At 38.5% G+C, this 25317-nt stretch overlaps 3 protein-coding genes and 2 long non-coding RNA genes across 10 annotated transcripts in view; 3 read left to right on the top strand and 2 right to left on the bottom strand.

Annotated features, from left to right (window-relative positions):
* Positions 1-2228: 2228 nt before the first annotated feature.
* Positions 2229-25317, bottom strand: part of LOC146478608 (uncharacterized) — a 27481-nt gene continuing 4392 nt past the window's right edge. Inside the window, exon 3 of the long non-coding RNA XR_014865144.1 lies at positions 2229-4597. This is a non-coding gene — a long non-coding RNA (uncharacterized LOC146478608). The remainder of the gene's footprint in view (positions 4598-25317) is intronic.
* LOC146478609 (trace amine-associated receptor 1-like) lies at positions 4592-8498 on the top strand. Its single transcript, XM_085112199.1, has one exon. It carries the CDS (start codon positions 6558-6560, stop codon positions 7539-7541), a length of 984 nt encoding a protein of 327 aa, XP_084968325.1. The 5' UTR covers positions 4592-6557; the 3' UTR covers positions 7542-8498.
* On the top strand, positions 9969-18940 carry LOC146478610 (adenosine receptor A1-like). Of its 6 annotated transcripts, none has more exons than XM_085111733.1 (2): positions 9969-10303; positions 16887-18940. In XM_085111733.1, the coding sequence occupies exon 2, from the start codon at positions 16926-16928 to the stop codon at positions 18030-18032; it is 1107 nt and encodes a 368-aa protein (XP_084967859.1). In that variant the 5' UTR covers positions 9969-10303; positions 16887-16925; the 3' UTR covers positions 18033-18940. The 6 variants fall into 6 exon arrangements, with proteins under 6 accessions (XP_084967859.1, XP_084967857.1, XP_084967858.1 ...); XM_085111731.1 differs by having other exon boundaries at positions 9970-10299; positions 16853-18940; XM_085111732.1 differs by lacking the exon at positions 9969-10303 and adding an exon at positions 11107-11842 and having other exon boundaries at positions 16853-18940.
* LOC146478611 (uncharacterized) lies at positions 16165-17040 on the bottom strand. Its single transcript, XR_014865080.1, has 2 exons — positions 16917-17040; positions 16165-16886 (listed from the first exon to the last, which is right to left on the bottom strand). It is a non-coding gene; the product is annotated as an uncharacterized LOC146478611 (long non-coding RNA).
* The window catches only part of LOC146478612 (uncharacterized), a 13130-nt gene continuing 8009 nt past the window's right edge, over positions 20197-25317 (top strand). Inside the window, exon 1 of the mRNA XM_085112198.1 lies at positions 20197-25317. This exon is cut by the window's right edge and continues 383 nt beyond it. The gene's annotated coding sequence lies outside the window, so the exon portion shown is untranslated.

Raw genomic sequence — 25317 nt, forward strand, 5'->3', positions numbered from 1 at the left:
TGTTTTCGTAGAGGCAAATTTCTTGCAAAATAAGTTCAGCTAGTATTTTGTGGAAAGCCAACAGCATCTCGTAAATTTGGCCGGAGATAAGATTCCGTTTCCTAACTCAAACTTACCTTAAGAAGGCTGTAAAAGGATATGGGTACACAGGAAACAACAATTAAAGTATGTTGCTTAAATGTTTTCGATGGGTGCCCCTAATACTGATTAGGCTATAACAATAGGCCTTATCACGGCTTTCGACACCATTTTGACGGGTAGGCAAACACGTCTGAAATAACAGTGTTTGTATGTGAGTCCGATGTCAAAAAATTTTCATAAAACATCGCTTCTGAAAAATTCATGAATTGGCATTAGGAAAAGGATTTTAAGAAAAAAATTGGAGGGATGTAGCAGTGCCAGAAAGCGTCCAGTTGTGTTTTGAACTTTCCATACATTTCCCTGTATTTTTTTCCCGCGAACTATTTTTAGTAGCAGTTCACGGCTGGTTCGCTATACAGACAAATGTATGGAAAATTCAAAACACGACTGGACTCTTTCTAGCACTGCTACATCCCTCCAATTTTTTTTCTTTAAATCGTTTTCCTACTGCCAAAAGTTTTCAATTCATGAATTTTTCAGAAGCGATGTTTTATGAAAATTATTTGACATCGGATTTCCATACAAACACTGTTATTTCAAGCCTGTTTGCCTACTCGTCAAAATGGCGTCGAAAACCGTGATAAAGTCTATTCAATAAAGAAATCTATCCTCCAGGGCCGGGTTGTTCGAAAGCCGATTAACGCTTATCTACGATTAAAAGTTACTCGAGGTTTTCATCTGGCATTTTAAAAGTAGTTTTAAAGCCTAATTTCAAGCTAAAGGTAAAGAAAAGTCTAAGTCAAAACTGAGTGTCAACAATCTTTCGGAAGCATCTTAAACGATTATTAATTAAACTTGAATCAAAGTTCACATTAATCCAGGATTAGCTTAATCGGCTTTCGAACAACTGGGTCCAGCTGAACAAATGTACGTTAGAAAACATTAATTCTTTGAGTACATAAAATCCAAATTTCTGAGGCAACAAATGTTTTCCGAACAGATATTCTAGTCAGTGCCCCTGCAGTTATAACACTTCGGTTGGGAAACAATTGTCTTATTTTGTTTAGAGGCACGACATCCATATCCCAGTAGTTTCCCGTATCTGTGCCAGTATTCAATCACTGAGATAGTGTAATGGAAAAACAAAATCAGTATGTACCTTGCAATCCGCTACTTGTAAACTTCATCTCAGATCGGTAAGACTTTAGTTAAAGTAAAAGTATTCACACATTTTATGTGCTTTGACCGGTGTTCCCTTCCTCGAGAACATAAAAGTCAAATTCTTGTGGGCAAGTATATTCTGATAGCACAAGCTAGCCTGAACATAAAATAATTGAAAACACTCACTGGCGTCTAAGTGTCGTGAGAAAAATTTTGTTTGTGTTTGAAAATAACAGGTACCAGCCGAAACGATTGTCAGAAATTGTCTAGGTCGAAAGATTTTATTTATTTCTTCGTAAAATAGCCGAAAGGTCCCGTTTACATACGAAAGGATTCAGTGACAATAACGTTTTGCCCAAATGTCAAAAAATAATATTTTTTCTCGAAAGAGTTTCGATTCAGTGGTATTTCTAGGTTGTCAATAACAGAAAGTCAGGTGGAAGTGTTACGATCGTTCGACTGATCAGCCTCGACAGATTTCTAATTCGAGAAGGGGCGTATGCTATTACTGAGAAAAGGGTCATTTTGAGGCATCTCCTTTTAAGCACTATTTCCCTTAAAAAACGTGGACATGCAAGTCGAAAGGAAATCTTTGGAAGGCAAAGTGTGTGGAAAGTTCGCCGTTTCCCGCGACCGGCTAAATGCAGGTAGTACCTCTTCCGGCATACTAATTGTGTCTACCTGATTCTAATGGCCTTGAGTCGTCAATATGTTAAATAATTTTATATTCGAGGAAAAGGTATCTTATCCTCTCTACAAAAATACTATGAACTCTATGTGGTTCTGAGTTTCCATTGCCGAACGAAGTGCAGTTACTAGTTAGAATCATTCAGCTGTATCGAAGCGGTTGTTGCACACTTGCTGGTTTTCAGCTGCTAACTTGTGTTCTGCTTTTGTTCTGGAACGCATAACTGCTCCCAAAAAAGTGAAAAAGTTTTATTTTTTTAGAAAGGGATACTTCGAAACAACCACCATTATATTAACTGAGGAACTTGACTGTTAAAACGGTTGAACCCGCTTATTGTCATAGTTCTTGAACGCCCTGTGATATTGTTAGCGCAGCCGTAAAAGTATCAGTGTGATATGTGATAATAAAATACCTGTTCAACCTGTTTGTTAAAACGCGTGGCAAAACTCTTGTGATTGTATGAAGTTATAACGGCAGTGGTTTAGTTTCTTCTGGCCTCAACACTTGATATATAGTTTGACGAAGTGATTCTTTATAACCAGAGATAGTGTTTGTAAGGAAAGCTTAATGTCAACTGTATGCGGTTTTGGTCAGGAAGCACCTGGGATCAAAGTGGTTGTGGTCGTTACTTTTGAACAATAACTGAATTACGCGTTTTCGAGTGCAATTAACACAGCTAAAACAGAGAGGTATCTGTTTGAAGTCCGTCTAATATCACACACAAAGAACCCGGAGTGAACTGGTTATTCAATCCGCGATCGCTTCTCGCATTACGTAGTGGAGTTTCTCATGCAATGACAGCTTACGTTATCGATCTCCCCGATGAGGAGAATTCGGAGAAGCAGAAGGAAAAAACAAAGTCTTGCTTCCCAAGAAAAACATTTTTCTTCATCCTAGTAACGTTGCTGATTTTTCTCGCAACATTTCGACTCTGGCTAGTCTCGCATCTGGTCGCTGCACCCGCGCCCTTAATGGATTGAGTTCGCTTTTCTTTGGTCACCGATAAACAGATTGTATATAAATCATAGCAGGTAAAAACTGTTTCAGCTTTGGTGCACAAAGGCTAGCAACTTAAGCGGCCTTGGAACAAAGGTTGGTTGTTTTCCAACAACACGTACCAGGAGATCTCCTTCACAAAAAAACTAACGCCAGGATGTTGTGGTAAAGGTTTCTGGTTTGTAGAATAACCCTACTGGTTACACTTCTGGCCCGGCCGTAATCAGCATTTAGGCAACCGAGGGAATATCCTCGGTAACAGTTCATAGTTCAAGATGTTTCAAACAATAACTTAGCTTAATGATTGCTATTATTATAACAGTGTTTATACAGGGTGCTCTCTCACAACATGCTGGTTGCCAAGACCTTCTGGTGGAAAAAATTTCACGAATCAGTTTTAAATAGACACTTAAATATACACTTTTCTCGCGCAATACACCAGGCTGCGGTTGTTCAAAGAGCGGATAACGCTATCTAGTGGATAAATCGCTATCCAGCGGATAAAATGTACTCCAACCAATACATTTCATTCAATATAGGTGGAAACGTGCAGTTATCATTTTGTAATATAGTTTAGCTTTTTCTGTGAACATCAAGAAAATAACTGGTTAACTTTTTTTACAAGTAAACTTCACCAACAGACACAGATTTTCCAACAAGAAGGATTGATTTATTCATGAGCTCAACTGTGGATGATAGACTGCACGCTCGAGTTTTGGCATACAAATTGTGCTCTTTTTAAAATAACGATCATAGCTTTAAAAACTGATAAAGACGGAAGTCGGGTGAATTAATACATACATCAGTCCACTTGACAGTATTCAGCGCTTTTACGTTCACAGAAAAGTAATAAGCTAACTACTTATATTTTTATTATCAAAATTAAAGTTCGTTAGCAGCTGTTTTTGATACTGAAGTTAGTCAGTGGCCAGTATCACTTTGAAAAGCTTGTATTAGTGGTGAACACAATGCCGGGTTCATTTTTCTCTAAAAAATTATTACACTTGTACTCGAAACTATTAGTAACCACCGAAAATAGGGGATATAGCGTCCAGGGCCCAGTTGCTCGAAGCATGGTTAGCGCTAACCCGGGTTAAATGCCATGACAACCTATAGGTTTTAATACCTCTTAACCAATGGTTAGCGCTAACCATGCTTCAAGCAACTGGGCCCAGGGAAAATCATTTTTTGCCTAAATGAAATGCATCTTGCGTAGCACCGAGGACTGACCAGGAAAACTAAGGAAATATTCCGCTTTGATAAAAATCAATCCGATTGACATGATATTAATCAGAAAGTTAATGAAAGTGGTCATTATCTCAGTGACATGCGTCTGCTCATTAATTAACAGGCCAGAAATTAAATTTGTTTAGCTTCTAGGAGCTTCAAATGATATGATTAAGAGTTTTCTTGATGGGGTGTACAAATTAATTGGACAAGCACTTACTCAGATATATCCGCTTTATGATATACTTACACTATGTATTCGGTGGATTTTGAGAAATTCGATGACTGGTTCCCTATTCAACGCAATGACGCAATAATTTGCCAGTGCCTTGGTTTACTTCTCTTACTTTCCGGTATTTGGCGTTTCAAGTCAGTTATCCAGTGATATTCCACTAAATATCATCGTACATGAAAACAGCAAGTCTGACAAGCATGCTCCAAGCCCTAAAATGAGACACAAGAAATAATGCGAAGATCAAGGCTTACGACTATGTACAAATGTGCCATGGTCACTTAGATGGCAGTTGGGAAATATATTGCATTCCTAACGTACAATGAAAGGTGAACAAGGGGAAGACTTGACTTCAAAATTTCAAACTTCGTATAGTCATATTTTTTCTCTTTTTAATTCAATTCAATTTTTAATTCAATTTATTTTGCATAGAAGTTACATTTTATAAGATAGTTGGCCTAATTTCTTTAAAGAATAAACTACAAAGGACCGCGAACGAAAATGCTGCTAGTATACGCAGGATCTGTAAAAGATCTAATATCTAGTAATATTTTTACAGATTTATGTAAATAACCGACTCCGATGCTGAGTGCCTCGTTGGTTACGATCTGAATATAGGACACGTAAAAGTAATTGTTAAGTAATCGTCCTGAGAACCTCGTTCTGTATATTGACTGTTAATTTTGTGAACTAATATTGTACCTACAAGGCTAAGTGGAGATTTGCTCTACCCTCCAATGTGAGCAGGATGACCCTTCATTGGGCTTTTTCCTTCGAGAGCAGCACATCTATTCCACTCATTATAAAGTCTGTTTGTATACATGATTGGTGAATACAGTCAACTCCCTCTACTGCGGACATCCTTGGGACGGCGAGTTAGTGTCCTTTATAGCGAGAGTCCGTAATAGCGGGAATTTATTTTAGTCAAACGTCTGTAATCTATGGACTTAGCTGGTGTCCGTCTTATCGGGATGTCCGTAATAACAAGGTGTCCGCAAGGCGAGAGTTGACTGATTTCCCATGGTATATTGGAATGATCGACGCAAAAATGATTGGTTACCATGTATACCATTGACTATTCCCAGATGAAAAGAATATACGCGTTTGATATGACTTCCAAATTAAAAAGGCAAAGTCTCTTAATTCTTTTGTAAAGTTTTACTAATAATTCTGCTGTGTGTGGTCATAGAGTTTGGCAAATTTCCTCCAACACAATTACATCACAAACGCCCTCGCTCGGTTTCCGCATCGTTAAATATTCGTTCGTAGAAAACTCAACTTTGTAGTATAATGGATAAATATTGTATTTATTAAAGAAAAGAAAAAATAATTGGAACAAAATAAAACGAGCAGCTGTTTGGATCCCACGGTCGATCGAGATAATTTGGAAGTTAACATCTTTGAAGAAAGCCGGCTTTCAAGTACTTTTCCAACCAAGTCATTAAAACTGGTTTGTTAGATCGGTTTCAACTGATCACATCGAATTGTTGTTTAACCTTCGTCTAAAAAAAAAAAAGAGAGAGAGAGAGAGAGAGAAAAGAAAAGAGTGATCTTTGGAAATTATGATTGACTGATAGAAATTACATATATTACGTTTGGCAGGTTTAATCTTTGTACCGAACTTAAGTAAACGTTTGCACAGTACATTACAATTCACACACTGACGTAACAGGTGACATAGATGTACATCGGCTGCCGCTCAAAGAAATCAATTTGGAAACAAAATAAAACAAAATCGGGGCAAAAGGTTTGTCGGACAACCTTTGATGTAAGTCGTTGTTAAGTAGAATCCTACGATACAAGTACACCGACGATATCAGCCCTATCGTTATTTAATAGAAACTGGCTCGCTTTGACATCCGCCAAATTAACAAATTGACAGACTAGCTATAAAGAAACAAGCTCAATTCTTGTGAGCCAACTGTCATGCAAGAGATCTTGGTTCATTACATCTGGCATTAAAACACGAGGCGAAGCCAGTGTGTTTTCAAATATTTGTTCATTGGTGACAAACAAAACGAGAGCCGGCAGAAAGCGAGAATTACTTTGTGAGGATTTGTCAATGCGAAGCTAAACCAAAAAAAGACAAAGTGAATTCTAAGTACTCACAAGTTAACCAGTCGATTTTATATAAGTTTGGGACGCAGGCACCTGATTTCAAAAGCCTTAAACATGGACAACGCGGAAACGAAGGGGAATGATGCCAACAAGACTGACTCTAACACGAACGCTCACTATCGGTCTAAGAATCTGGTGTTCGCATTTGTGGCGCTGTATATCTTGCTCGCGTTACTGGTGATCGCTGGAAACACTTTTGTCGTTGTTGCCCTCAGGAGAGGTCGCCTTCGACCTGCCATAAACATGTTCTTTGTGAGCTTGGCAGTCTCTGATCTGTTGGTGGGTGCGGTGTCGATTCCACTTTGGATCTATAACCTTTCTTGCCCCTATTTCAAGTCGTGCCTCAAAGTGAACGCGCAAGTCACAAACTTTTATCGAGGTTTTGACATTTTTAGCGCGTTAGCATCGATTTCGAACCTCGTGGCGATCAGCGTGGAGCGATATTTCGCGATCTGTTGGCCCATCCAGCACCGGATAAGCTCGTTTGAACGCTACTTGTTCATGATACTTGCAACTTGGAGTTACTCACTAATTGTCACTGTAGTTTACTCAGTGGAGTTCAGCTCCAGGTGGAAGAACTATCGCGGCTCATTAGTGTTTGCCGCAGGGTTCGCCATCCCCATTATCATTATAACTTTAATGTACAGCAGCATTTATCGAAACGTCAAGAGTATGAACGCGCACTGGAAACAAACGAACGCGAAATCTGCGCTACGCAACAGCGTGCAGCGTGAAAAACGAACTGCCACGACCATGGGGATTGTAACTGTGTTATTCGTGGTTGCTTGGCTGCCGTTTTTCGTGGTTTCTCTGCTGTGGTCGTTTGATCGTCCGAGCCTTCCGTCGTATGGAGGTGGTTTTACTCAACTCATGGACTTCATAAAGTGGATGCACTACAGTAACAGCGCGGTTAACCCATTTGTGTACGCGTACCGCAATGAAGAAATAAGGAGAATGCTGGCGAAATTGGTGATACGGGTGACGGCGAGGGAGGAAGAAATCCCTGTGGTGCCTCGACAGGGAAACAGGAACAGCTAACCTGGGAAGAAATAAGGAGAATGCTAGCGAAATTGGTGATACGATTATGGAGAGGGAGGACAAAATCCCTCGGGGTACCTCAACAGGGAAACAGGAACAGCTAACCTGACATTGACGCTTTGGATAATCAACAGAGATGGAAACATGTTCAGTTGTATGGGCGATGGGGGAGGAAGGAAGAAATCCCTAGGATAATTCAACTGGGGAAGTTGAAACAGATAACCAGGGAGACTGAACTATCACCAGGGAAGTTGAAAAACGAGTTGGTGATTCGAGTTACGGGGATGACTTCGAGAAACGCCAGAACAATATAAATATTTGATTGAATAATATATTGAATAACGCGCTGACTTGAAGAAAACCTTAGTTTACTAACAATTCGAGACTATTAAAAATCTATTTTTTTGTAGATACAATCGGCCCTACAGTTGATCAACAATACCAGGAAATATTAAGAAAAAAACAGCGGGAAACCCTGGAATAGCCCGTGCTGGAAGTAGGAACCACCCAAAAGGCAGAAAGGAATTGAAGCCTGCATTTTACGATCCAGTAGGAAAGAAACTGATGCCCTGAGCACCTTTGAACTTGTTGAAATTAATTATTAGTATTCATCTGCAATTGACGTTCTGAGAATTGTCATATGACCAATCGTAACGTTCTATGTCTACAGGGGATTAATGACAAAGCCTTGTAAACATATTGTATAAACAGCACTTTTGCAAAATTTCAGACGTTAAGGCTAGCTGTTTTTAACAGATTGAAGAGGTATAAGCAAATGGTTTGGAAAGCGAGATAGCTTTCCTAAAGATGGCTCTTTCTGTGAGGTTACATGGTCTTAGTTTGGGAAGTACATATCATATTCGCAGTCTTCTTTTACGTTCAGGACACTATGATACTACTCACAGTTAAGCCGTTATTAAAGCTGTATTATTTGTGGGGTCCATATTAGAAGCCATGCTTTCTTTGGACTCCAGTCACTTTACACCATTTATTATTCTACTGTTACTTGTAAATTAAGGTGAAAGTGAAAATAAAGATGGTCGATTGATTGATTGATTGATTGATTGATTGATTGATTAATTGGTTGAATTCAGTACTCTTCAAGGCAGAGCCGCTTCGCAGCTGCCTCGACCTCTTCCTGTGATTAGAATTCTCTTTGAATAAACCAATAATACAAAAGCAAACTGTACACTGAGAATAATATTCGTAGACATTTTCGATTTCGATATCGGTCAAAAGCAGTAAGGGTCTATAAGGGTGCTCTGTCCTCTTTGGATAAATGAATGAAAACTTTTCTTTGTAAAACGAGGTAAATTAAATAAGGTATAAAGTTAGATGAATCAAAATTGAATGGCATTCAACTAACCCCAATCTGCCTTCATATTGTTTTCTTCCTATGGATTTTTTTCTATCGAGGTACCAACTTCGCCCCGAGCCGGTCTCCTTTTCTATACTCATCCACCACCCCACCCCCCTCGATCCGAGTTCCAGCAGGGGTTGAAAGAGACCATGGAAAGGTAAAGAGTTTGTCGCGACGTTTGAAAGAAGAAGAGTGCGGAATGGAGACTAGAGAGTGGCATTCACCAGACCTACTCAGCACAATTCAAATTGATTCGGACTGTGGTTACTTTTGCAGAGTAAGTGGGTCACACAACAAACTGACCCGCGAATTTAATTTTTAAAAATGTTTATACAAACAGGAATGACAGTTGTTTGTTCAGCCAATTCCAAATTATCCTTTCTTAGCAATGTTCTATTAAGCGCTGCTTTTGAAGAAATTAAACGATATATATACTTTTTATTTTAATTTCATAACCCGTAAGCGCCCAGTGTTATCGACCCGGATAGCAAAGCGACTCAATCAAGTACTCGTTTATGCAAACAGACACGTCAAGGAAAACTTCTGCCGTGCAGCAAAACTTCAGTCCTTAACACTTAACTTTCCACATTCGCAAAAAGATCCAATTCACTGGGAAGTCTAACAAGAGGATATCTCCCGCTTTTAAGAAAAGAGTACAAATATCGTTACATTTTCGTCCAAAACGACCAAAGAAACCTTCCCATGTTTTTGCTAAGACTGAAATAAAAAGCCGTTCGTGTAATGCGTATGCGTTTTTGTAAGTGGCCGTCACCGATGTTGAAATAGCATTGTAAATAAAAAGCCTTCAGTGTTTTTTTGTTATTATTATTGAACGCGCCTTCCTCAGTTTGAAAGATATTATTTCATATCTCGTAGGGAATCATGATGTTTAAAATATCTCAGACTAAAACGAAAGGAAATAGAAGTACAACTCTTAATTGTAAAGCATTACATATCTCCGCAGGGCTAAAAGGCTCTTTTATCAGAAAACGTCTCTTGATAGATTTACTTTATTTTTCTAAATATACGCCAGCAGTCACTTAAAATGGGCGGGCTCTTCCAAACCTGGCTCTAATTTCTTGAAAAAACTATCGTTTTCACTCAACGAAAAACAGGTGCCTGAGTGGCTTTAGCTGTTAGAGTTTGCGAGAAGCATTACATGTCACTAACATGTCTATTCATCGCCAACTTTAAGTGAAGACCACTTACACTTCTGACGCATAAGGTGGATGCGAAAGCCTGCAGATGCAAATTGATGAGCCATTGAAGCAGAATTTAGAGCCGTGAGGCATCAATTTCTTACAGAATCGCACGAAACGCCAGCCTGAGTGAAACGCTGGCACGTCGCAGAGATTGCTTGGCTACACGTGAACGAGTAGTGGAAAAGATACCAACAGGGTAAGTTAGTGGAAGGTCTGCGTAAAAAGTTCACAAAAGCGAACAAATGTTGTCAGTCTTTTGCACGCCTTTGAAGCAAACGCTTGCTTACGACAATGCTCTTCCAAACACCGCCAGGGCTTTTGTTAGATTTATTTACAGCAATGTTTGTGGGGGGTGGGGGGGGGGATTTTGAGGGCTGTGAAGAGGGCGAATCTTTCAGAATTTTGGAAAGTGCCCCACTAAGGTTGGCTAGCATGGAAATGGATTTCAGCAGTCGGATCGACGTTTTCAAGTCTCTTTGATAGTTAAGAATCGGTCAAAACTTATTTTGGTCGTTCTTCATTTGAAAATTCACTTCATACCGTCCCGTTGGGGGATCTCGGAGCAATTCTCGCACGTGTCAAATGGATAAATAATCAAGACGCATTTGAATTCCCCGTCTAATCCATTCTTGGCATATTTTGAATGGTATTAATAAAACATAAGCTTCGAACGAAATTTTTAGAAAAGCTATTGTTCGTCAATAGAGTTGGCTGGTTGCGATAAAGTACCTCTGGGAGAGAAAATATTTTTTTGTTTGTCTCGTTAAATGTTGAAGATGAACATTGATTTAAAAATTCAGCTTGTGAAACTGGGGAAAAAAAGTTTATCTGTAAATGTCACTCAGTTCAGGTGATACACAGGTTGTCTTTCAGGGGGGGGGAGGGGGAGGGTGGGATACTAATATACCTTATTTCGCTCCCCTCTGGTACCAATATACCTTCAAAATACAAAACCGTTAATACCAAATACTTAGGAATTCAGGAAAAACAAAATATATTTTATTCAAAAAAATACCGAATACCTTGCTAAAAAAACAGTCAAGATATATACCATATACCCAAACCCCCCTGACTAGGCCTGGTCTGTAGCGAACTTATGTGATGGACTAGTCGGAATTGTTATTGAAAATTCACACTATGATATACGATACAATACTTTACTTCACATTTCCTTAAAACATGATATAATATTTTATATGTATATTTAGTTAATTTAAAGTTTTATAGTTATTAATAAGGCTGAATATAAATATCTTAGGTGGAAATGACTAGTGCCGAGGTAAATGATATAGTTTTGCAGTTAGACACTAGTCTTTTTTAGTTACATTTAAAACGTAACTAAACTATGGGCATCATTAATGGTATTTTCTCTCTGCTTTTCCATCTGACCCAACAACTTTCTTGATGTTTCGAATCCCGAGTATTTATGATCCCATTGATCACTCCTAAGCTGGTAAGTTTGGGTGAAAGGTCAGGCCATCCGAGTAGAATGCTTCGTGTCGAAAATGTTTTCGTCTTGTGACGGTGGGCTGGTCGGTCGGTTAAAAAGATTAAAAAGAAAGGCAGCGAAAAGAAAGAATAACAACTAATGCAGGCATGGAAACCACGTTACCAGCCGCATCCAGAGTCCTTTCTCGAGGGGGGAAGAGTGAGGACTGGGAACAAGATTGCATGGAAACCTCTCCGCTGTTTATCACAGGAGGCGTAAATAGGCTGATGAAATACTACACTAAATACGTGTAAGTTTGTGTATATGTGATAATGTAATGTAATGTAATGTTTCTGTTAACCGACTGCTTGGCATTTTAAACTCTAAGGTTATTTCAGTTAGCCAGTACCCTATTGTTTGTGTGTTACATTGTAAATGCTTTTTGTAGACTCTGGGGTAAATAAAGTTTGTTGTTGTTGTAACGTCATGGTATTGTACTTAAGAATGATCATTAATTTAAAAAAATATATATACTAATATATTTCCCAAATTTATGGTCCGGAGTTTATTTATTTATTTATTTTTTTTTCGGGGGGGGGGGGGGGAGGGGGAATTCAAACAAAACCATTCATCCAGCCTGTGTTATACGGAAGTACAATTCTGGTGAACACGCTCAGCCGAAATTTAGTTGTTGCTCAGTTTACAAATATTGTTACTGTTAAAACAAACATTGTCAAAAAAATGTTCTACAAATTGTTCCGTTTTCAGGTGCAGACGTACTTTCGTAGGTTCAACGTTTATCCATGTTTGTCTTTCGTCTGAAAACAGAGAATAGCGTCATAGTTGTCATAGTTACTGTCAGTGAATTGTTGTAAAGTGGCCGCTTCTGTGACGAAATTAAGCCAATCTATCCTTCAGACGAAACACAAAGACGTTCGACCCGACACTTAACGCGCAAAAAAATTCTGTACACGAAATCTGATTAACAAATTGAAACCCTTTTTTGGTCCAACGTATGACTCATACGTTGAAATGAAATGTGACATTTCATGAAAACTATAAGCAAGGAACCGCACAACGAAAATGCTGTAGGTATACGCAGGATCTGTAAAAGATCTAATCAGCCAAAAATATAAATGAACCAAATTTATGCAAGGCTGGACTGCTTAGAAAACTTAACACGACAGCGACATGATAGACCCCAAACCGAGAATCAACAGAATGCGGCAACCGTGGACAGCTGTTTCGAGCTGGTTGGCTCTCGTCAGCACGGTGTAGCACAGCAAAAAGTGGAACACCAACGCGAGTCGAGTGTTCTACCAAATGCACGTGGTAGCCGATTTCGGATGGGCCCAAATTCAGACATCCGTCCACGTCATAGCGCGTGACTACGAACAATGAACAAAAGAACTGAAATATCATGTCGCTGTCGTCAAGTTAAATGAGAAAAGCAAAACTTTCCTTCGTAGGTACATGGCCAAACCATGTTAAAAGGTACAGCATATCGGATCTAAAAAGATCTACGGTCCAAAACATAAAAGCAAACTATAAGCAAGGAACCGCACAACGAAAATGCTGTAGGTATACGCAGGATCTGTGCATGGTTTGGCCATGTACCTACGAAGGGAAGTTTTGCTTTTCTCATTTAACTTGACGACAGCGACATGATATTTCAGTTCTTTTGTTCATTGTTCGTAGCCACGCGCTATGACGTGGACGGATGTCTGAATTTGGGCCCATCCGAAATCGGCTACCACGTGCATTTGGTAGAACACTCGACTCGCGTTAGTGTTCCACTTTTTGCTGTGCTACACCGTGCTGACGAGAGCCAACCAGCTCGAAACAGCTGTCCACGGTTGCCGCATTCTGTTGATTCTCGGTTTGGGGCCTATCATGTCGCTGTCGTGTTAAGTTTTCTACGCAGTCCAGCCTTGCATAAATTTGAGACATTTCATGGCCCACACGTGCAGTACATAAGCGGGAGATATAATCAGACATAATCACACTACTTTTTGCGACATTGCTGGTAGGAAAAACTCTTTGTATGCGTATGGACTTAACAGAATATTGGTGAAAACGGGAGGTATGTTTCTTAAGCGAAACCATCTAGCTAGCTATGAGTTACACGGGGAAATACCGCTCTAAGCATGGAATATTTTAGCGCCAATTTTCGATTTTCGACGCTAAGTTACAAGGTCAATTCCATAATCATTGTTTCGGGACTGAATAATTTTGAAAATTTTCCAAATCCGTGGAACTAGCTAAAAATTTTCCATAACTTTGCGACAACATCGGGTTTTCATAAATTACAAAAAGACGCTGCGAATTCAAAGTTTCCTGTCATATGGTTTAAAACACGACCAGAAATTTAAATTTATCATATAAAGTTAAAAAATGTTCTCGGGAAAGAACTATTAGTAGTGCCAGTTTTTGAGAATTAGCTAAAGCCTTAACCGAGATAGTATTATTATTTGCTGTAGTTTCGACCTTTTGGCACAATCATCCCTACTGTAGTTAATTGTTCTCTCATCACGTCTGCTTCGCAATGTATTGAGGAATTAGATTTTGATCGGTATAGACATTAGTGGTACATCAAGTCAATATCCCCAAGTTGATAATTCTCTTTACTCTCCTCACCTATCTGGTTGAAAATTTCCTGATATTGCAAAGAGACATTAGCTGTTAATCTTCGATCTGTTTGAAAATAATTTGATTTTATTAGAACAGTTTAATACCAGAATATAGTGATGGGGTACTTTTGTTTGGCTGGCGACCTGAAATAAATTTAACTATAAAAGGTAACGCTAAAAGAGAACGACGTTTCGACCATCCGACGGTCATTTTCAATTGTATTTAAGCACATGCTAATATTTACTTCTCATCTTGAACTTGAAAATGACCGTCGGACGGTCGAAACATCGTTCTCTTTTAGCTTTAACTTCAATAATTAAATCCATTTCGAAAAATTTGTTGATTCGAACCTGAAATAACCCAGGTTTTTCGGAGTTCGGGGGGAGGAGGTGGGTCGGTCGGTAGTATTTAGATGAAGAGATTGGATTGAGCGTAGGATAATTATAAGGTGTATCCCGACGGAAACGTGCGGTATGATTACAAATTTATCGTTTTCAGAAAGGGTTAACTGAGATCTTTTCCACATCTGCTCAATAACATCCTATAATTTCGAAAGAGTCGAGGAAACCTTTCTTGACCGCGAATTTAATAAATTCAATTGGTAAAATGCTGTTTTGAGATATAAAGACTTTTATTTGAAGATTTACGCTAGTCAAGCATCCCTGCACGCTACATACAGAGAACCGAAAATTAATTTCCTGTGGTTTTTAGTGAAATTGATCTTACAATACAAGACATCAAGAAAGTTTATTTCAATTTGCCATGCAGCTCCGCTCAACCCAAAGACCGTTTACTTATTTTTCAAGTAATTTGTCTAATATAAACTCAAACCACATTGCACGATACGATCTAACTTTAAGTTCATCTTAATTTCCTTTGCTAGAATTATTGCAATTTACCGATTTAAAAAGAAATACCAGAAACTTCTCAAATTATTATAAGCTTAGCATTTATTACACCAAATTTAAGAAAGTCATTACATATATTTGGAAACTTTTAGCGAATGTACGCTTCTGAGTTTTTACAGCGTCATTTTTCGGCTTCAGGCTATGGGTGGAAATTGTCTATCTACCACTTTTGGCAAAGTTAAACGACTAAGGATTTTCGATGTGGTGTAGTTACAGTGTCGATCTCATGTTCCAAAACTGCCGAAACATTTCGGACGCGCGGTCCCGAAAAACCGTATACGCCGAGTCAAAAAATATTCGTCAACGGACAAGGTTTCACCGTTTCTTGATTTTAGAAAAGGTAACACTGCAAGCTTAAACACATTAGCGAAGTTTTCACTTAAAATACGCTGATGGGAAGGTTCCCAAAAAACGTACACTTGAGTGAAAATATACGCAGTTTGGACAAGAAATTCTGGGCGAATTTAGACGTAACTGTGAGTGGACTGTACAAGTGGACGAATCGGTGGTAGTGACGAAACATCTCCACTGTAAAAATAGTGGAAAGACCTTCGAAAGTCAGGGCTATTATAGCGAAAGGTCCTAGGTTCCGGGTCTCGCGGTTAAAACATACAAAAAGTGAAAATAAGGACCCTTTCCCTCCATCTTTTATGTCCTCATCTTTTGAACATGCTGGGTGCGACTAAATTGTGATTGAATTCAGAAAAACTACTCCAAAGAAAGCTGTTTTACTGAGAGTTGGAAGGAAGCAAAACGAGCGGAATTAACCGGCTATTATTGAAGAATAATTTAAAGGCAAGAAGAAGCAATAAGCTGGCATTTGATTGTGATTTCATGTCGATAGATACAGGACGTTTTCCTTTCTCTTTCGCCCCCACATAAATTTGTGCGGTGACAGGTTTGAAAACAACGCCACGGGAAGTCCTTGAAACAGCTGTTCGTTTATAAATGCTCACACTTTATATATTTTTTTGTGATTACCTTCCCATTTTCAAAATCAAAAGTTCTAAAAATTCCTTGGATCGCATAAAAGACAGCACCATATATATAATGAATGGTCACAGTGACGGATTTTTCGTCCACAGAACCAATAGTAATAAAACACCGACATTGATTATAAACATTTAACTTTGATAGGGACAATTGTGCGCGACGTATGATGTCCCCAGATTAGCGTAGGTGTAGATCACGGCAAAATTCTATAATATGCCGGCTCTGTCATTGCGTAGTTCTTTCTCACATCGCGGGCTTGGTTCCATAACTTGTCAGGTCACGTATACACAGCAAGAATTGGATCCACTTGATGACGGGGGATGAAGAAATTAAGAAAAATGTTGATATTCAAATGTCGTACATGCAAAGCTTCTGACCATGCACACTGATTCAAATAAAAGGTTCAAATTAGAAGCAGTCGGTATAGTTTTAAGTGACATATGAACAAAAGTGCTTTTTTTTATTTTTTATATTTTTACAAGTGAAAACAGTTATAGAAATTTTCATATTTTTTTTGGCACACGAAGTCAGGTGTAAAAACTTCAAAAGACAGCCGCGTGTCGTTGTAATCAAATGAGAGCAACTACATAAGCCAAATTAAAACTGACAAGGACCGAAAACTGGTGCCTGCTTAATTAAAAAAAGTTTGCTTCTCTTGTCGATTACATGTCACTCATTTATACGCCAAAGCTTTTAACTTTAAATGCTTGAATATTCCGCCGCCAAACAATTTTCATATATTAGTGAATACATCTTAAAAATCTCCTCCTGTTTAAATTTTCTTGCAGAGGTCGCAGTGCAAGGTGAAGGTAGAAGGTCTAGCTGATTACAAATCGAAGAACGCTGCGCCACCTTTTAAAGATGGAAAATTTACTTTCCATTAACTCATCCGAGAAAACTTCAATTCCAGAAAACACCTCATCGTCGAATTCCAGCGGCTCTTCAGTAGTTTACGAGTTTCGCCACTCGACGCAAGAGACACTTCTCTTTTTCATTGTTTACACAATCCTAGCCTTACTGGTAATCATCGGGAACTCCCTGATCATCGCTGCTTTCAAACGCAACCACAAGTTGCGAACTACGACTAACATGTTCTTTATCAGTCTAGCAGTTTCCGATCTTTTGGTGGGCGCGATTTCCATTCCTTCATGGATGTACATTTTGCTTTACGATTTGAACAATCCTTCGCCGAGTACCGCGTACCTCCAGTTTCGCCGCAAAGTCTACCTCTTCTCGGATATGTTCAGCGCACTAACTTCGATAGCGCACCTTACAGCCATCAGCATCGAGCGAAACATTGCAATTTCAAAACCGCTTACACACCGCGTCATTCCCCGATGCCGCTACTACACTGCCCTTGCGGCAACTTGGATTTACGGGCTCCTTATTGCAAGTGTCTTCGTCACCGATTTCGAGTCTGATTCATGGTGGAAATATCGAGGATTTCTGAGCACAACGGCGGGATTCGTATTCCCGCTTATTGTCATAATCTGTATGTACGCGAACATTTATAACAATGTCACACTTTTCAACATTCGGCGCCGCTGTTACTCCGTTAGCTCGCTTCACGAGAAAGCATTCCATGAAAGGAAAACCGCAAAAACTGTGTTGATAGTCATAAGCCTATTTGTACTGTCATGGCTGCCGTTTTTTTTGCTGTCGATGCTGTATATCTTCTGTCCTCTTAAGTGTCTTCCTCAAGGTAACAAACTCATGCATCTGGTGGATTTCGTGAAGTTTCTTCATTACGGAAACAGCGCCATCAATCCCGTGGTTTACACTTTTCGCTGCTCAGAGATGAGGACAACTTTGATTCGGATTGTCGCACCTTGCCGCGTTCAGACGCCTGTGACGTCAGTCCGCACCATTCCTCTTGCCGTCCTTGGCCCGCCGCTTGTCTCCGGGGATCCGCGCAAGCCCTTGACATTGATCAACACGAATGGAGACCTCCCGGATGTTTACCTGTAACTCCATTCTTCCGAATGTTAACAGAAAGAAGCTTCAAGCCGTTATGCACCGATCAATGTCCCCTCGGGAAACCCCGCGGGGATTTGAACTTTTGAAAATTGGCGCTGAATTTGACGTCAAATGCCCCTCCCCAAGAAACAAATCTTCCAATTTTTGGTGTACCCTATTTGGAAACGGGTTTATTCATATTAAATCAAATTTTCTGTACATTCCTTCGAAAACACTGCAAAGTTTGTGGAGACCCTTTCTGGTAAGCCAATCGACAAAAGCGACATTTTCGCCTTTGAACGCGATCATGGATCAGGAACCATGTGTATTCTGCCAGACAAGATGACAAAATTTCCCACCCCACCCTAGTAAAGTTCAAATGCCCTACTCCCGGGCACGGAAAATGGCCAGGATGTTGAAAGGTTCGAACTGATCGGCGCATTACCGATACTGTCTAAATGTCATAGCACTCCCTAGGGATACTGTTGAGACACTTGTAACGAGGCGTCAGAAATTGACGACGAAAGTATTTAAACGTATTCTAGATCTTGCAAACGTTTTTTAGACAAGGCTGTGGATCATGGCCATAACCTAAGATCTTGTATGACGAACCCAGCGCACCTCAGAATACTTGTATCACGCACTACCCGGCACAAACAATCGTTTATTCCTTCAGGTGCTAAACTTAACTTAATTTAACTTAACTTAATTAACTTGACATATTTTGACTGTATATATACACGTCGTGTTTTGAAGTTTTTTTTTTACTGTAATATTACCGTAATTCTTATCGCCAAAGGCGATAAATAAAGGTATTATTATTATGACTCTACTTTCTAGGATTTGTGAGCAGACGTTTGTTGAAGCCAGTTGTTGCACCTCTCTCGGATGGATTCTTAAAAAGTTAAGTCAACATAACATGTAAAAAAAAAAAAAAAAAAAAAATCAGATTTGTAGATAATGTTCAGAATATTTAACGGCGGGGGGGGGGGGGGTGGGGGGTGGGGAGGGGAGGATACTGTTCCTCATTCAGGGAAGCGCCCTCAATGTCCATTTTTAAGCGTGGCTGTCTAAACTTGTCTAAAGCTATTTTGTAATTAATGTAATCACCCTGGTTATGACTTATGCTTTTTAATTTCCATATGATGGATTTTTAATGTAGTTCTAAGATTTAAAATTAGGTCATGTATTTAGTTTTTTAGAGGACCCTTCTTTAAATCGGTCGAAAATCACTGCTAGTGAAGTTGTTATTCTCAGTGAATATTAGCTTGATGGATTGTTTGTAAAAAGAAAAAGAAAGACTCTGTGAATCTGTTGCTATACTTTAATTGGTTGACCTTCCCAGTTAATCTTAAATAAGAGTAATAAATTCTAAAAATATTTTGAAAAAGGGGATATACATAAGATTTAAAACCATTGTTGAGTCTAAAAAGTAATCAATATTTGCCTTATATAGCTTACCCGGCCCGCATCAGTAGTTTGACTTGGGAGGGTTTGACTATATAAATGACAGCAGTGTTCTGGTTTCCGCAATGTAAATAACGGTGGGAAAACGTCACGTATGCCGCATCAGTGAACAAGCTTGAATATTTCTGCGTTTCTTTTAAACTTAAAAGTTAAATTACGCTACCTCGATTTGTTTTCGCAGTTGATCCGTTGATCTAACTACAGTATCGAGGCATCAAAGTCACCCTCCATAAACGTTTCACCATCACTACCAAGTCTCGTCTCGTTTGTTTGTTAGCTTTCTTTTCATATCTATAAGCAATACAAGGTTTCTAACAATTTGGCCTGCACGGTGTCTTCTTTATTTGTGTCTGCCTTGTTAGACTGACATTTGAATGCAAAGGAGAAAGTCATAGTGATATTCAATAGATTATTGGATTAATAATAATAATAATAATAATAATAATAATAATAATAATAATGATTCTATTAAAACCTGAGTGATTTCACAGTTTGCTGTCATAAAATTGTAAAATATCAACATCTTTATATAAAAGCTAATTTATATGGGTTTGTTTCAGAAGATAAAAGAACAATTTCCATTGATGTAATAAAAATATATATACCCTCATAATAATAATAATAATAATAATAATAATAATAATAATAATAATAATGATTCTATTAAAACCTGAGTGATTTCACAGTTTGCTGTCATAAAATTGTAAAATATCAACATCTTATATATAAAAGCTAATTTATATGGGTTTGTTTCAGAAGATAAAAGAACAATTTCCATTGATGTAATAAAAATATATATACCCTCATAACAATAATAATAATAATAATAATAATAATAATAATAATAATAATAATAATAATAATAATAATGATGACGATGATGAAATTAAACGTATTGACGTATCAAACTTTGCGTATTGTTATGGTTGACTTTTCAGGAGACAATAGGGCGTTTTTTTCTCATTTTAAGGGACTCGTCAATTGTATGCCGTTCGCGCTTAAGTCGGAGATAATCGGCGAATTGCCGTTGATGACATTTTATTTACATATTGCGAAGTTGGCGAATTTTTACTCGTTCGGTATATTGAAACAATCGCGTAATATGTGTTTGTCTGATCACCGAACTCAACGTTGGTGCCTTATTTTAATTTGTCAGCATGCTTGAACACGCTAAAATTAATTTGCTGGGAGGTAAAAGGGAGTAGTAGTCAAAAACTAGTTTAGCATCAAGAACTGTTCATTTCAGTTTGACAACGTGGCTAACAACCAGCGCTCTGGTGAATTCGACTCAGCTAAAAATATTCATTGACTGTCAAAAAATTCAAATACTATTAAATTAAATACGATCAAATTGAAAACAACCTCCTCAAATGAACATACCGACTTTGAAGTTGTTCGTTTCTTCTCATTTCAATATTTGCTAACAGTCGTTTCTGAAACCTATTGCCGTAAAAAAAAAAAAAAAAATCACCAAGGAGATGAAAGCGCTCTGTGAGCGAACTCGTCAATTAACATAACATAACATTTATTCAGGAGGCTTCAACACAAATACAAAACCATCCTGAATAGGGAAATCGTGAGGTTAGCCCTGTATAAAAAATTACCTAACTATAAACTTACAAAAAAAATTTAAAATTTCTAGAACTGGATAAAATTCGATGGCTACTGATTCAATAAATATTCAAGTAAATTGAACAGGTGAATGAAATGATATTTCAAATTACATGTATGTCAGTAAAGTTATTCGCTTCTTTGATTACGTGGCTAAGTGAATAAGCGGCTACCTAGCCAGTGCCTAGCTACCTGGCTACGGGGTTTCACGGTTAAAGAAAGAGGTATAAACACATTCTCTGTTGTTTGCCGCACGCAAGTTACGAGTTATAGGCGAGGCGAGACATCACGCTTAAGGAACGAGGTATGCGTAGCATTGTTTCAGAAGTATATTATCGAATTTAGAAGTATCCCGTTGCCACTGTTTTAGAGATATTTCCCGGAAAGCGTAGTTCCTTTGAAGGTTTTCATGTCTGCCGCGTTTCATGTTTGCTTAAACGAGCAGTTCCGCGTGTCCAAGTCGAACTTTTGAAAAGAATATCTGTCCTGAAAAGGAAAGTTGTGCGTTAGTTTCGGTAAATGGGAGGATTTAGGTATATGTTATCTTTTTTGCTATAGGATTGGATTTGACTGACTATCACTCATCTTTCACATGAACAAAAGAATGGCCAATGAAAGGAAACTTTTCAAACGTTTCCCAGTTTCAATTTCTTAACGAGGCGACTTATATATCTCTGAAGAGTGTAAAAGTAATCCCAAAACTTTGAAGCATTAATGAATCAGTTTAATTGCATTGTGCCTTGGGTGTTGTTTGTAACACGGTACAAGGTGGTTACAATTTTTAAGATCGTTAACGGTGTTTTCCTTTTAACCTGCACAAGACCTACTGACCTTTTTTCTTGTTATTCTTGATTTGATAATACCCTTAACGCTGGTTTGAGCTTCAAAATAGAAACCTCGGAGCAGTGATTTTATCATGGTGGTTCTGTTATGCCTGACCTGAAGTTGAAACTATGGATTATGAAAAGACTATGAAAATCACCGTGACCCTTGAGATCGTAGAAGTATTTCTTCAATTCGCAACGATCATAGCTTTAGATAACACCCTTAACTGACGTTTTCACTGATTGTGAAGCCACCTTGGTTAGGGATGGAGCAAATACCGCTAAAATTGTAGTTAATGTATGGAACTTTGCCGATTTTGAGCGCATTCTGTAATTAACTCCACTTAAAATTGACTCTCAAAATTTAAAGTCATTTTATACGTCTTTGTTCCATCGTTCCTCCGATCAAAATTAAGACCGTTACAGGCGTAAAGACCTTTATAAGAAATCTTTTCGAGACGATAGTAATTTCGCCGAAATTTAATGAAATATGCTGAATGTTTGATAGTTTAATATCGTAATGTTTTCCAACAACACCAGTCGCAAACCGTTAGCAATCAAAGTTGACTTTTTCGCACTTTTTTTTGTTGGTATAGGAAATAAAGGGAGATTTAAAGAATCGACCATAAGAGGTCGACACAGAAAAAATCTGAGCCCTAGATGGGATTCGAACCCACGGCCCTTCGTGTTCTAGATCGGGTGCTCTAACCTCTGAACTACTAAGGACTCGTTGGCGAGCAAGGGTCATTTTTGTGGGTTGGACTTGCGAACCGCATCACGCAGTCACGCAGTCCATCACAATCAACACATTAAGGCTTCACTGCATCACGCAGTCACATTGCAAGAAATGCCTCGCCTATGAAGGAGCCTCCAAACAACCAACCTATGCCACTGATATTAGTATTATAACGGAAATAAAGGGAGATGTAAAGAATCGACCATAAGAGGAGACAGAAAAAAAATCTGAGTACCAGATGGGATTCGAACCCAAACCTCTGGGGCTCAGATTTTTTCTGTGTCCTCTTATGGTCGATTCTTTACATCTCCTTTTATTTCCTTTATAATACTTTTTTTGTTTGAGAGATTTTATTGTTGTCATTGATAGTGACGCGCATTTTCTCTCGTGCCCGTCCACTGGTGCGCCTCCATATCTCTGTGAAGATTGTGTTGCCTGAACTCAATAAATTGCTGAAAATAAGACTGAGAATTAAATACATGCTGGAGTATGAGTCATGAGTAGCGCACGGAATTAAAAGCATATGAAACTCTTATGGGAAGCATTGGTGACCTTTTTTCGATCGAATGATTTCATTGTTCTTTTGCTGCTGCGGAGAGACCTAACCTAGATAACCTAGTAGAGTAAGTTATTCCTTAATTTCAACATCAGAACATAAACGTATCTGTAAAAGAATTCCGCATGCGGGCGCGTGGAAAACTATTAATGTTAAGCGGTTCACGAGTTAAGTAAATGAGAAGTTTTGCACGATTTATTGCTCAAAGCGAACGGACCAATGGCGTGAAAAAGGCGCAAACTTTGAAAGCGCTACGAGGAACAAGGCTAAATGGCACAGTTTCAGTTTCTCTCATCGAAATCATGACAGTAATAATTACTGGGTTGTACTAATTTATTACGACTTTCTATGATAGCGGGCGGTAGTTGGAATCCATTAGAGATATTAACTTTTTTCACTGTTACATTCAACATTCTATAACTGTAGCCGTTACAAAGCAAGCCTTAGTTGTGAGTATTGCGTATGTGTTCATGTTGGTAAGAATTCACGTTGAGCGACTCGTGAGTGAATTTAAATTGAAGTTTGCATGAATTAATGCACGGTTGCAAAATGGAAAAGTATAAAAGACAATAGCGTCATAAGGCGCAAATTTTGAAAGCAATCCAAGGAACAACGCTAAATGGCTCTGTTTTGTTTAGTTCATCGCAATCGAGACAAATTTTTTTGGGGTCGTTCGACTATTACTGTTTTCTATGATAGTGGTGTTAGTGAACGTTCAGACCTCTACAGGTCCTAGCGCGGAAGGCATGATAGCGCGTCGGATTTTTAGCGGCTGATCTGTCCGGAGGTGTTTTCTTTTAAAATTTCTGAAAAATTTCTAGGCCGGAAACTGTGTGTTGATTTTTAAAGCTGACAATTTTGCAAACACTTGGTTAGTTTGCATGTTTAAAAATGCCTGAACGAAAACTCTCGGAATTCTTGAGACATTTGTACGAGTGAACCTACTCTTCATATCTCAAATTCCCCAGCCCTCTCCCGTTAGATTAATTCGGCCTCTAGAAATGATTTCACACCCCACTACCCCAAAGGAGGCATTGTAACACTCAGTCGCTAACGAAGATATTTGAATTTCGCGGTAGGTGATCAGGCTATACGCTTCCGTAATCGCAACCTTTGATTTACGAACAATAAACGCTCTTTACCTTAAACAATAAAAAAGACCATAAAGGGAGCGAAAATGTGTCCTATTGTCAACCCAAAAAGTCAACCCAAAGTTTGATACCAGGAGAAGTCTCCATCGCTTTTCACAATAATAGTGAGATACCATTGTAATAAATATACACCACACGAAATGTTTAGTATAAAAAGAAGATTAGCAAAATCTGATATTAAAAATAAAAAATACAAAGTAAAATTATAAGCGAGTTTTTCAATACAATTTTTACTGCTATGAGCAATTCTTGAGCGTCAAATTATAGACTCACCGTCGGTAAATTTTGTTTATATTGCGGGAAAGACACTTTTGTTTTTAATTCTTCGTTTCTCCCTTTTGAAAATATTGACATGCTGGATTATTGACTGGATGTGTGTCCGCCAAATTATAATCAGCTTCTTAATGGAAAATATCCGGAAACACCGTCATTTCTATCAATTTATGTATGGAGTTATAATAAATAAGCTTGTTTAAAAAAACAGGTTTTGTTATAGGATTCCATCCAGAAAAGAACGCTAAAACTCAGCGCATCTCGACTGACTTGAGCACGGATAGGCTTCAACTCACGAAAAACAATTCGGGCAGAAAAAAAAAAAAAACTCCACTGCCACCGAATAAAATGGAGTGTCCCTAACGGCAACGCTCATGTTGACATCTGTGGCTTGACCTCATCTGCCTCATGGCGTCGGAACCAGTTTCAAAGCCGGAAAATCAAAACTTTCTTTGTTACGCCCAGTGAAAACTGTAAATCAGAGCCAGTGTTATTCTTGCTTGAGATGTCTACAGCTAGGCGTCGGGCACTGCATGAAAAAAATAACACGACTTTTCTTCCGATGTCTGGTCCGAAACGAAAACTTCAGTCGGAGAACCTTCTCGAAAATGGCGACTAAAATCAGTTAAGGAAAGCACGAAAAACCGGAATTGTTAATGGCAATTCTTATGGAAATGTA

Source organism: Pavona decussata, unplaced genomic scaffold (assembly GCF_977016875.1).
Source record: "Pavona decussata unplaced genomic scaffold, jaPavDecu1.1 SCAFFOLD_64, whole genome shotgun sequence".
Lineage (NCBI taxonomy): Eukaryota > Metazoa > Cnidaria > Anthozoa > Scleractinia > Agariciidae > Pavona > Pavona decussata.

Bases quoted from the DNA above. Each gene is read 5' to 3' on its own strand.
- LOC146478609 (XM_085112199.1), top strand. From the start codon at position 6,558: ATGGACAACGCGGAAACGAAGGGGAATGATGCCAACAAGACTGACTCT.
- LOC146478610 (XM_085111733.1), top strand. From the start codon at position 16,926: ATGGAAAATTTACTTTCCATTAACTCATCCGAGAAAACTTCAATTCCA.